The sequence below is a fragment of the Nansenia antarctica genome (genome assembly GCF_963989245.1).
Source record: "Nansenia antarctica genome assembly, chromosome: 5".
NCBI classification, from domain to species: domain Eukaryota; kingdom Metazoa; phylum Chordata; class Actinopteri; order Argentiniformes; family Microstomatidae; genus Nansenia; species Nansenia antarctica.
In genome coordinates, this window is record NC_137690.1 from 76,230,675 (window position 1) to 76,243,174 (window position 12,500).

At 49.9% G+C, this 12,500-nt stretch overlaps 1 protein-coding gene across 1 annotated transcript in view; it reads left to right on the forward strand.

Annotated features, from left to right (window-relative positions):
• Positions 1 to 12,500, forward strand: part of LOC308158405 (thrombospondin-3b-like) — a gene marked incomplete at both ends in the record, with an annotated part of 57,945 nt that overhangs the window by 10,593 nt on the left and 34,852 nt on the right. Inside the window, 6 exon segments of the mRNA XM_080531993.1 lie at positions 675 to 744; positions 3,485 to 3,564; positions 6,622 to 6,714; positions 10,683 to 10,689; positions 10,692 to 10,738; positions 10,741 to 10,866. Of these exon segments, the coding sequence (XP_080388119.1) occupies positions 675 to 744; positions 3,485 to 3,564; positions 6,622 to 6,714; positions 10,683 to 10,689; positions 10,692 to 10,738; positions 10,741 to 10,866 (423 nt within the window).

The window sequence follows — 12,500 nt, forward strand, 5'->3', positions numbered from 1 at the left end:
CCCTCCTTCATCCCTCCTCCATCCCTCCTCCATCCCTCCTCCATCCCTCCTCCATCCCTCCTCCATCCCTCCTCCATCCCTCCTCCTCCATCCCTCCTCCATCCCTCCTCCATCCCTCCTCCATCCCTCCTTCTGGGGTTTCTGAACAGAGACGTTTGTGTTTGAAGGAGCCGCCCTCGGCCCTGGCTGCTCCAGGCGCTAACGAGGCTAACGAGGCTAACGAGGCTAACGAGGCTAATGAGATATAATCTCCTCTTCTGGCAGGAGAAAAGGCCTCACATTGTTCTAGAAAGAAATATGCGCCGATTACCTCAGAAGTACCTCAGAATGACCTCAGATTACCTCAGAATGACCTCAGAATGACCTCAGAATGACCTCAGAATGACCTCAGAATGACCTCAGAAGTACCTCAGATTACCTCAGATTACCTCAGATTATCTCAGATTACCTCAGGGCTGTCAGAGATGTTCTCTGTGGAAGACGGACGGCGATGGCTCGTCTCTCGATGACACGAACGTATCGTCTGGAAAACAACTTAGTTAGTCAAGATGTTTTTTGTGTGTTTTCATCCTTTTCTCTTGTCTCTTCCTCCCTCTCCTCTCCTCTCCTCCTCCCCTCTCCTCTCCTCCTCTCTCCTCTCCTCTCCTCCTCTCTCTCCTCTCCTCTCCTCACAGACCTATGCCAAGTTTGCTGGAGCTCCACTCAGAGTCCACAAGATCACCAACCCCTGGAGAAGCCCCACAGGTGAGGGAGGGAGGGAGGGGGGGAGGGGGGAGGGAGGGAGGGAGGGAAGAGGGGGGGGATGGTCTCTTCACAACACTGGCTCCCCGCTGGTGGAATGAGCTCCCCACGGCTGTCAGAACGGCAGAGTCACTACCCATCTTCCGTCGTAGACTGAAGACCCACCTCTTCAGGTTACACCTTAACTGCTCCTCTTGAGACATCTTCTGCCCCTCAGCACTACGTCTCCTAAAGACACCCGCTTTCCCCTTTACTGTGTCCCTAAGAACTTCTATTGCCCCCCTTGTACTGTTTCTCTGTTCCTCCAGTATAAAAAAAGAAAAACAAGGTTTGAGAAGAAGGTGATAGAAGAAGGTTTCTCCTTCTATCAGTGGCCCCGGGCCCGAGCTAGAGTACTCTTCCTGCCACGAATGGTGGACTGCTGATTCACATGCTTAGTATTCAAATGTATTGATTGTAAGTCGCTTTGGAATAAGGCGTCTGCTAAATGCCAAACATGTAAAAATGTAAATGGAGAGAGAGAGAGTTGAGAAAGGGAGAGAGAGAGAGAGTTGAGAAAGGGAGAGAGAGAGTTTCTCTCCTCTCAGTGAGCAGGAAGATGGAGAGGAACTCCCTGACTGGAACAGGAAAGGGTCACAGAGGTCAGGTCAAAGGTCGTAAGGTCGGGGCCCTGCGGTGCCGGGGTCCCCCCTCAGGAAGGGGCGCCCCACCACCATGTCAACACCCAGAGCGGACGGATGTGTTGGTCACAGAGCAGCTCTCTGATCGCCAACCACATCGCTGTTTAAAGCGTCATTATGTTCAGGGGTGCACATTACTTTTTGGGGCCAGTGCTCAGAGGAGCACCTAGGGATGCTGCTTGGTGCTCCCCGAGCTCGCGAGTCACGACCCGTCCCACAGGATGGATAAAAAAGGGATACATGGATAACTTATATTAGCAAAACGACATTTATTCATAAATAAAGATGAACGAACAAATGATTGTGTGCAAAACAAAAGAAACAAATGCAAAATCAAATGACTGCTCTTTAAGCATGAACGTCTGTCAGACTCCTTTAAACACAATGAAATCAACTGACATCTCTTTAAGCACTAACTGAATGTCTGTTCTTTAAACACAATGAAATCAACTGACATCTCTGTAAGCACTAACTGAATGTCTGTTCTTTAAACACAATGAAATCAACTGACATCTCTGTAAGCACTAACTGAATGTCTGTTCTTTAAACACAATGAAATCAACTGACATCTCTTTAAGCACTAACTGAATGTCTGTTCTTTAAACACAATGAAATCAACTGACATCTCTTTAAGCACTAACTGAATGTCTGTTCTTTAAACACAATGAAATCAACTGACATCTCTTTAAGCACTAACTGAATGTCTGTTCTTTAAACACAATGAAATCAACTGACATCTCTTTAAGCACTAACTGAATGTCTGTTCTTTAAACACAATGAAATCAACTGACATCTCTTTAAGCACTAACTGAATGTCTGTTCTTTAAACACAATGAAATCAACTGACATCTCTTTAAGCACTGCTCTGTTCTGTAAACACTGAAATCAACTTTTCAACAAAAAGTTACAGCCTAAGCATTTATTTATGCTACAAGCTTAATCATCATCATCACTGCTCTCTTGACTGCTGTCATCACTGTCCTCAATTTCAACCATAGGTAGAGGATGTTGTAGGCCATCACTTTAAATAGCTCATTATTTTGATTGTGCAACAAAGTCTTTTTTTTTCTAATAGAATTCCCAACCATATCCTGGGTCAGGGGTCTAGGTGCGATAATGAAGCTGTAAAACAAACGTCTGAACGTTTGAAAGCTTCAGTGAAAAGAAACGTGTCCATTGGTGTTGTTTTTCCTTTTAGCGACGAGTCGTTCGGGACTGAATTTTCACGTGGCGGCGTGATAACCGTGCGATACGCGGAATGAAAGTACGAGTTACGATACTTTCCGAATGTTTTCGTGAGGGGAGTCGCCGTGGTCGTCGTCGGTCAACTGTTGTGATGGATTACTCGTCGGGCCTTCGGCTGAGGGGACGGCAAATAGTTACTTAGTGGGGCTTGCAGTGATGCAGCAGTCAGCAGTCAGCAGTTGGATTTTGAGGAAGTAAATTCCTCTCCCAGCGCTTCCAGCTGTTGGTGCGCAAGGGCGCGTTCATGCGGCTGATCTGCCGCGCAGCATGCATTTTGGCGACGCATGCGCACTGGCGCACCAGTTATGTGCACCCCTGATTATGTTCCTCAGCTAGTACAGTTGCAGCTGCGGTTTTAGCCCTAACCCTAACCCTTACTGTAACCCCAACTCTAGCCCTAACTCTAACCCTAATTCTAAAGCCCAAGCCCGAGTCCCTCTCCCCCACTTCTGTCTCTAGTAGCACAGAGGTCAGAGGTCGCCAGCTAGCAGGTCAGAGGTCACGGGCTAGGATGTCGTAGGGTCTCAGAGCACCTGACGTTTCCTGACTCTCAACACCCTTCCTTTGTTACCTCAAGACTGAACCGCCCTCCTCTCAACCCCAGGGGTCCCCCGGCCCCTCCCCCCCTCCTCACCTCTCCTCACCCTCCTCTCCCCCCCTCCTCACCTGGCCTCTCCCCCCCTCCTCACCTCTCCTCACCCTCCTCTTACCCCCTCCTCACCTGGCCTCACCCCCTCCTCACCTCTCCTCACCCTCCTCTCCCCCCCTCCTCACCTGGCCTCTCCCCCCTCCTCACCCCCTCCTCTCTCTCCCTCCAGGCACCCTGCCAGCATTGAAGACCGGGGAGGGACCCAGCATCTCCAAGCCCAGTAACATCATCCTCCACCTCAGGAAACAGGTGACGTCACTCTTTGTTTGCCCCCCCCCGATGCAACCGGCCCCTATTAACATAGCTATAACATTAAACGCTACCTACATGGCTGACGTCCAGAGCCATTTCATGGATGTCCATCACCAGGGTAACTGACGTCCGTGTGCCGGCCAGACCATAATGCTTCTGATGGCTGCCTGCACACTGAGGAAGGCTTCTGGGTTTCTAGGCTCTGTGAATGACGGTTTGTCTAAAGGACTCAGGTCTTCTTGGCAAAGTTGGAATAATGTTTTAAATGTCATGCAGCGTATGTAGTACACAGGAGGCCAGGGAGGCTGGTGGAGGTAGACATTGGAGGAAAGGATGAGCCCGTCCTCTGAGTTCTACCTCCGCCAGCCTCCCCTGATATAGGCCCTGATACAAACATGGTTTAGATAACAGTTAGGAGGGTTGTTTGGTGTTAGCGGTTAGGCGCTCAGCGTGAGAACAGGTTGGTACATAGTTAATGAGTCTCTGCAACATGTTTTTATAGTTTTTAATAGTCGTGTCCTTTTGAAGTTATTAGTCTGAGGCTTATGGGGTAATGGGTCTTGGCAGAGGGGTTTATGGGTAATGGGTCTTGGCAGAGGGGTTTATGGGTAGTGGGTGTTGGCCCAGAGGAAGTAGACAGGGAGAGCAGGGGAGCAGGAGGAGGAGGAGGAGGAGGAGGAGGAGGAGGAGTGAGACTCCCCTCCCCTGAGGTAGTTTGCTCTTGAAGGTTCAAAATAAACCAAATAAAGTCCCTCACCTCCCCTCTGTAAAGCTCTCTGCTGGTCTCTGCCTGGATAACCTGGGCTAGGCCGCAGACGCTGTTTTCCAGCAGGTCTCTGTGCTGCTGTGCTGCTGTATAAAGGCCTGAGGGAGGAGGTGTGTGTTTGTGTGTCTCAGGGAGGAGGTGTGTGTTTGTGTGTCTGAGGGAGGAGGTGTGTGTCTGAGGGAGGAGGTGTGTGTCTGAGGGAGGAGGTGTGTGTCTGAGGGAGGAGGTGTGTGTTTGTGTGTCTGAGGGAGGAGGTGTGTGTCTGAGGGAGGAGGTGTGTGTCTGAGGGAGGAGGTGTGTGTCTGAGGGAGGAGGTGTGTGTTTGTGTGTCTGAGGGAGGAGGTGTGTGTCTGAGGGAGGAGGTGTGTGTCTGAGGGAGGAGGTGTGTGTTTGTGTGTCTGAGGGAGGAGGTGTGTGCCTGAGGGAGGAGGTGTGTGTCTGAGGGAGGAGGTGTGTGTTTGTGTGTCTGAGGGAGGAGGTGTGTGTCTGAGGGAGGAGGTGTGTGTCTGAGGGAGGAGGTGTGTGTTTGTGTGTCTGAGGGAGGAGGTGTGTGTTTGTGTGTCTGAGGGAGGAGGTGTGTGTTTGTGTGTCTGAGGGAGGAGGTGTGTGTCTGAGGGAGGAGGTGTGTGTTTGTGTGTCTGAGGGAGGAGGTGTGTGTCTGAGGGAGGAGGTGTGTGTTTGTGTGTCTGAGGGAGGAGGTGTGTGTCTGAGGGAGGAGGTGTGTGCCTGAGGGAGGAGGTGTGTGTCTCAGGGAGGAGGTGTGTGTTTGTGTGTCTGAGGGAGGAGGTGTGTGTCTGAGGGAGGAGGTGTGTGTCTGAGGGAGGAGGTGTGTGTTTGTGTGTCTGAGGGAGGAGGTGTGTGTCTGAGGGAGGAGGTGTGTGTTTGAGGGAGGAGGTGTGTGTTTGTGTGTCTGAGGGAGGAGGTGTGTGTTTGAGGGAGGAGGTGTGTGTCTGAGGGAGGAGGTGTGTGTCTGAGGGAGGAGGTGTGTGTTTGTGTGTCTGAGGGAGGAGGTGTGTGTCTGAGGGAGGAGGTGTGTGTTTGAGGGAGGAGGTGTGTGCCTGAGGGAGGAGGTGTGTGTTTGTGTGTCTGAGGGAGGAGGTGTGTGTCTGAGGGAGGAGGTGTGTGCCTGAGGGAGGAGGTGTGTGTTTATGTGTCTGAGGGAGGAGGTGTGTGTTTGTGTGCCTGAGGGAGGAGGTGTGTGTCTGAGGGAGGAGGTGTGTGTTTGTGTGTCTGAGGGAGGAGGTGTGTGTCTGAGGGAGGAGGTGTGTGTCTGAGGGAGGAGGTGTGTGTTTATGTGTCTGAGGGAGGAGGTGTGTGTCTGAGGGAGGAGGTGTGTGCCTGAGGGAGGAAGTGTGTGTCTGAGGGAGGAGGTGTGTGTTTGTGTGTCTGAGGGAGGAGGTGTGTGTTTGTGTGCCTGAGGGAGGAGGTGTGTGTCTGAGGGAGGAGGTGTGTGTTTGAGGGAGGAGGTGTGTGTCTGAGGGAGGAGGTGTGTGTTTATGTGTCTGAGGTGTTTACAGGGGGAAACATTCACAACCGCCTGGCTGGTGTCCATCTTCTACATGTCACACTTACGTAGTTTAGCATTTAGACACTTTGATCTAGAGACACTTACTAACAGGTGCGTCACAGGTGAATCAACTATACCTCAGTCATAGGCAAGGCAAGTTTATTTAGCACATTTCATACAACAGGGGCAATTCAAAGTGCTTTACATACAGCATTTGGGTTATTTGGGTTTTATGAAAGGTGCTATACAAATCCAAGTTATTATTATTATTATTATTTCGAAAATACAGCAAGAGGAGCATAGTAAGAAAATAAAAATTACAATGAATAAAACCAAATATAAGAAGTAAATACATTCAATAAGACAATAGTTAATGGATAAAAGACATTGCTAGAAGTGTTTGTGTTTATTCATAACTGCTGCAAAACAAGGTTTTTAGCTTAGATTTAAATATTTTAAGGGTTTGGGCCTGTTTGATTTCTTCAGGGAGTTTGTTCCAGGAGCATGCGGCAGCGTGACTGAAAGCTGCTGCACCGTGTTTTGTTTGTCACAGTCAGTAAAACCTTCCGTGAGAACGAGTGCCATCAGCAGTCACAGACAGTGTGTGTGTTTTTTATTTTATCTTATGCTCATTGGCTGCCTCCCCCATGTACGTCTATGCTGATTGGCTGCCTCTCCCATGTACGTCTATGCTGATTGGCTGCCTCTCCCATGTACGTCTGCTGATTGGCTGCCTCTCCCATGTACGTCTGCTGATTGGCTGCCCTCTCCTGTCTTTCAGAAGTACAACGCTGACTATGACCTGTCAGCCAAGGAGGCGGCCGACACCCTGGCCTTCATCTCTCTACTGGAGGAGAAACTGCTGCCTGCTCTGGTGAGGGAGGGAGGGAGGGAAGGGTGGGAGGAGGGGGAGAGGAGGGAGGGAGGGAGGGAGGGGAGGGAGGGGAGGGAGGGGGGGAGGGAGGGAGGGGAGGGAGGGGAGGGGAGGGAGGGGAGGGGAGGGAGGGAGAGGAGGGAGGGAGGAGGGGGAGAGGAGGGAGGAGGAGGGGGGAGAGGAGGTAGGAGGGGGAGAGGAGGTAGGAGGGGGAGAGGGAGTGTTTTTGTTGGTAAGACTCAGTCGGGGGTTGAACCTCCAACCTTCCGGTCGGGCAGGGAGAGAGTCAGGGAGAGGAGCACCAGAGGGTGTGGGGGTGGGGGAGGGAGGGGAGGGAGGGAGGGAGTCAAGAGTCAAGAGTCAAGAGTCAAGAGTCACTTTATTGTCCCATCACTGGGAAATTTGTATTGGGCTTACACCCCACAGCAGCCAACAAAGAGCAACAGACAATACAGGATATTAGCACACAAACAGAAGGCAGACCTGATTAAAACAAGAGTGGAAATAAAATGATAAGCAAGATAAGTTACATTCATCTGGTGCAGTTTAAAAGTTTAACAGAAACGGGAATAAAAGAATTTTTAAATCTATTTAATCTAGCGCGAGGGACTCTGAACCTCCTCCCAGAGGGCAGCAGTTCATACTCTGCATGTAGGACATGGGAGGGATTCATGAGAATTCTACTAGCCTGTCTGAGAGTAGCCTGTTCAAAAATAGACTGCAGGGATGAGTGGTCTTTCACCCCTATGATCTTCCATGCAGTCTGTATCAGTCGGACCAGTTTGGACCTTAGTTTTACAGATAGGTTACCAAACCAAGATGTAATGCCGTATCTGATGAGACTCTCTAAGACAGACTGGTAGAAAAGTAGCATAAATTTTGGGTCAACACCATGAACTCTAAGGCGGCGTAGGAAGTGTAGTCGTTGTTGTAATCTGCTACAAAGGCTGTCTACATGAGTGCTCCAGGTGAGTGAGTTATCAATGAAAACCCCAAGATATTTGTAAGAGGCGACCTGAGAGATGGATTGTTTGTGGATGACCACAGGCCTGTGGTCCCCAACACCTCTGGGGTCGAACACCATCTCCTCAGTTTTCTTAACATTTAAAACCAGGCAGTTAACATCACACCATTTAACAAACCTCTGGATTTCAGAATAATAGTCATTTAGGTCACTGTCCTTTTTGATTAAAGCAAGGATGGCAGTGTCATCCGAAAATTTTATGATGCGGTTGCTAGGGTAGGTGCTTCTGCACTCGTTTGTGTATAAAGTAAAGAGCACGGGGGAACTGACTATACCCTGTGGAGCACCAGTGCTTATGGTTCTGGGTTCCGAAAGAGTGCCATTAACACTGACCCGCTGTGTGCGGTTAGTTAAAAAGGAGTGATACCATTTTATAATGAGGGGGGGGACATTAAGCCCATTTAACTTCTCAATTAAAAGGTGCGGCTGTATCGTGTTAAAAGCAGAACTGAAATCAACAAATAGGAGTCGGACATAGTAGGTAGGGTCCTCTAAGTGCTTAGATATGAAGTGCACCATGGCTGAGGTTGCATCATCTGTGCCTGTGTTACATCTATACGCAAACTGAAAAGGATCCAGAGAGCAACTGACTGCATTTTTCACTTTACATATAATGAATTTTTCAAAACATTTCATTACAACAGATGTCAAAGCGACTGGTCGCAGGTCATTATTTTCCTTGCAGCTAGCCTTCTTAGGAACAGGAATAATGATAGCGTCTTTCCAGATGGACGGAACAGTGTGAGAGTCCAGAGACTTCTGGAAGATAGGACACCAGGCCTCAGCCAGCTCCTCACTGCAGGACTTTAGCATGAGCCCAGAGATGCCATCCGGTCCAGAGGACTTTCTAGGGCGGGTGTTAGCGAACAGTCTCTGTACCTCGCGCTGCTCAATGGTGATACTTGCTTCCAACTCAGGCAGCGCCTGAAGAGCCACTGTTTGCTCCATCGAGAAGTCGGCAGTCTCAAACCTGGCATAAAAATGGTTAAGTTCATTGGCTTTTTCACCCTCGTTTAGGACACTAAGGCACCTTTTAGCTGGGGCCATGTTAGTCATATGTTTCATGGAGTCCCATAGTTTTTTAGTGTTCATAGAAGAGCAGTGGGATTCAAATGTCTCTTTCTGTTTCCTCTTGGCCCCCCTTAATTTGTGATTCAGTTCTTTTTGGATGTTCCTCATGGCCAAAAGATCCTTATTCCTGAATGCAATTCTTTTCTGAACTATGCACTTTTTGATTTCCTTCGTGATATGGGATTTGTTGTTAGGGTACACAGTTATAGATTTCAGGGGTAGCACGTTATCTCTGCAAAACTTTATATAATCTGTAATAGTGTCAGTAGCCTCTTCAAGGTCCAGACCGTAGTCGGTACAGGAAAAGCAGCCTTTTAGGGTTTCAATGCCATCATCATTCCAGACATGAACTGTTTTAACTTGGGGTTTGCTACTTTTAAGCAGAGATTTATACGTGGTACGTGGGAATTAGCTGGACAACATTGTGGTCGGAGTTACCTAACGGGGGTTTAGCCCTGGCAGTGTAGGCGTCCTTAACATTGCCATAGCATTTATCAAGGATTCGTTCACCTCGCGTGTTACACTTAACATACTGCGTGAATCCAGGCAGCGCAGACTCAAGCTTACAGTGTCGCCTGGCAATAAAAACAAGGTGCTTCAGGAGTTGCGTTTCAATTGTCTGTGCACACAGTCTGCTATCGCGCTGGCTGCTCTTAGCAGCATTACCACTCGGTTGGAATGTAAACTGTACATAGTACAATATTCCCCGAATTCTCGAGGAAGATAAAAGGGCCTGAGGCTTAAACATACCAGCTCAATGTCAGGGTTGCAGACAGACTCTCTTGTGGTGAATTGAGAGCACCACTTCTGGTTGATGAAGACGCAGGTGCCGCCTCCTATACGCTTCCCGGAGTTTGAAGTTCCGATCGGAGCGCACGAGAGAGAAGCCCCTCCCCAGAGGGAGGGAGGGCACCACCATGGAGTCGCCTGAGGTGCCTCCCCACCCCCCACACCCTCTGCCCCCCCCCACCCCCACACCCTCTGCCCCCCCCACCCCCACACCCTCTGGTGACCCCTGGTGTGACCCCTGGTGTGACCCCTGATCCCCCCCACCTACACTGGAGTCTATTCATCTATCCATCCATCTCCCTCTCTCTCTGTGTTCATCTCCCTCTCTCTCTTCCTCTCCCTATCTCCATCCATCTCCCTCCCTCTCTCTCTCCCTCCCTCCCTCCCTCCCTCCTCCTCCCTCTCTCTCTCCCTCCCTCCCTCCCTCCCTCTCTCCATCCCTCCCTCCTCCTCATCCCTCTCTCTCCTCAGATCTACAGCCAGTGGGTGGGACGGTAAGATTCCCCTTCTCTCTCACTGTCCATCTCCCTCCTCCTCATCCCTCTCTCTCTCCCTCCTCAGATCTACAGCCAGTGGGGTGGACAGTATCCATCTCTCTCCCTCCCTCCTCCTCATCCCTCCCCCCCTCTCTCCTCTCCTCCTCATCCCTCTCTCTCTCTCTCCTCAGATCTACAGCCATTGGTTGGACAGTATCCATCTCTCTCCCTCTCTCCCCCTCTCCCTCTCTCTCTCTCCTCGTCATCCCCCCCTCCCTCCCTCCCCCCCCTCCCTCCTCCTCATCCCTCCCTCCATCCCTCTCCTCTCCTCCTCATCCCTCTCTCTCTCTCCTCAGATCTACAGCCAGTGGTTGGACAGTATCCATCTCCCTCCCTCTCTCCCTCTCTCCCCCCCTCATCCCTCTCTCCTCCCCTCCCCCCTCTCTCCTGTCCTCCTCCTCATCCCTCTCTCTCTCTCTCCCTCCTCAGATCTACAGCCAGTGTTGGACAGTATCCATCTCTCTCCCTCCCTCCCCCCCCTCACCCCCCCCTCCCTCCCCCCCTCTCTCCTCTCCTCCTCATCCCTCTCTCTCTCTCTCTCTCCTCAGATCTACAGCAGTGGTTGGACAGTAAGAACTACGTGGACGTGACGCTGGCGCTGGTTCTCAAGAGCACATCCCCTTCCCCCTCTGCTTCCTGCTGCCCAGCCGCATGCACACCCAGCAGCTGGACCGCCTGAGGCTGGTCAGGGGAGACCCAGGCCTGGAGGCTGGCGAGGCCCTGGAGAAGGAGGTGAGGGGGGGGGGGGGAGGGGAGGAGCCCTTGGAGAAGGAGGTGAGGGGGGGGGGGGGGGGGGGGGTGGGGGGGAGGAGGGGGCGTGTAGAAGACAGCTAGAGATCAGGTGTAGCAGACAGACAGAGATCAGGTGTAGCAGACAGACAGTTTAGTTTAGTTTAGTTTATTAGTTTATTATATCGAGGACAATCCTAATACATGAACCATATAAAATATAGTAAAAAAGGCAGCGTTAGCCTAGTCGGCTAATTTTCAGCTGAAGTCCCCGGCCAGTTGCAACATGGCATCCCTGAAAAGTAACGTCATTAGTTAAAATAAAACATTTAAAAATTCTAAGAACACGTGGCTGAGACAAGGTACCCCAACATCACACTTGACAAAAAACACACGTAAGCAAGCTGAGGTGATTGAAGGGGGCTACAACAAACACCACATACACACTTATGGGGGCAGCGACATTTCAAGCACATAGAAGCCACAGGACAATTACAGGCCACACAACTTAAGCACTTACAAACAGTTAAACAGTTAAACATTAAACAAAACAAAACATACAAAAAAAAGGCATTATGGGGAGGCAGCACAGAGAGGATTAATGAGGACAAGTATAGTTCTGTGTCAGCCAGGCTTTCATGTGTGTTGTGAAGGTGGAGTAAGTATGTATGTCTTTGAGTTGGTTGGGTAGTGAGTTCCAGTTTTCTATTGCTATCACTGAGAAGGATTGCTTACTGAAGGTGCTTTTCCTGAATGGAACTATAAGGTCGCCACGAGAGTGCTTCTGGTGGGCCGTAAGCTGTGGTCACGCTGGTTTATGAAAGAGTTAAGCGGGGAGGAGCTTTGTTATGCAGAATTTTATGGATGAGACAGATGTTTTTGTATTTGATGGTGTCTTCCCAGCTAAGGTATTTACATTTGTCTAGGATGGTGCAGTAGTGTGTGCTGTTTGGCTTCTGGTCCATGACCCTTAAGGGTCCGCTTGTATAGGGTGGTAATGGCTTTAGGGAAGTGCTGTATGCATGGGCCCCAGCTTGTCAAACAATATGTGAGGTGCGACATAATTGATGCGTCCATGTATAGTCTGGCAGCACTCATGGTCAGTGAGCTTCTGATGTACCTGAAGTTTGCCAGGCCAAACTTCACCCTACCAGACACTTTCTTGATGTGCTCTTTGAAAGTCAGGTTTGAATCAATGATGATCCCTAAATATTTGAACGACGGAACTATACTAATGTTTTGCCCTGAAATGGTTATGTTTGCCGTGGTCATATTGTGTTGTTTGGAGAAGAACATTCCTACAGTTTTATTAACATTGAGCTGGAGGCAAGAGCTGTTGAGCCATTTGGTGACCTTTTCCATAGCAGAGCTAAGTTTGGCAGCTGCCAGGTGTTTGTTCTTGTCATGCACATACAAAACAGTGTCATCAGCATACATTTGTACATGCACTTCTGGGCAGACGGATGGTAGGTCGTTGATATATAGGCTAAACAAGAGTGGGCCAAGTATGGAGCCTTGTGGTACCCCGGTGCAAGACATGATGGTAGGTGAGCGCTGATTGTTTATCTGGACTAGCTGATTTCTGTCACTGAGATATGAGTCCAACCATTTAAGGGCTGATGGCAAGAAGTTAAAGG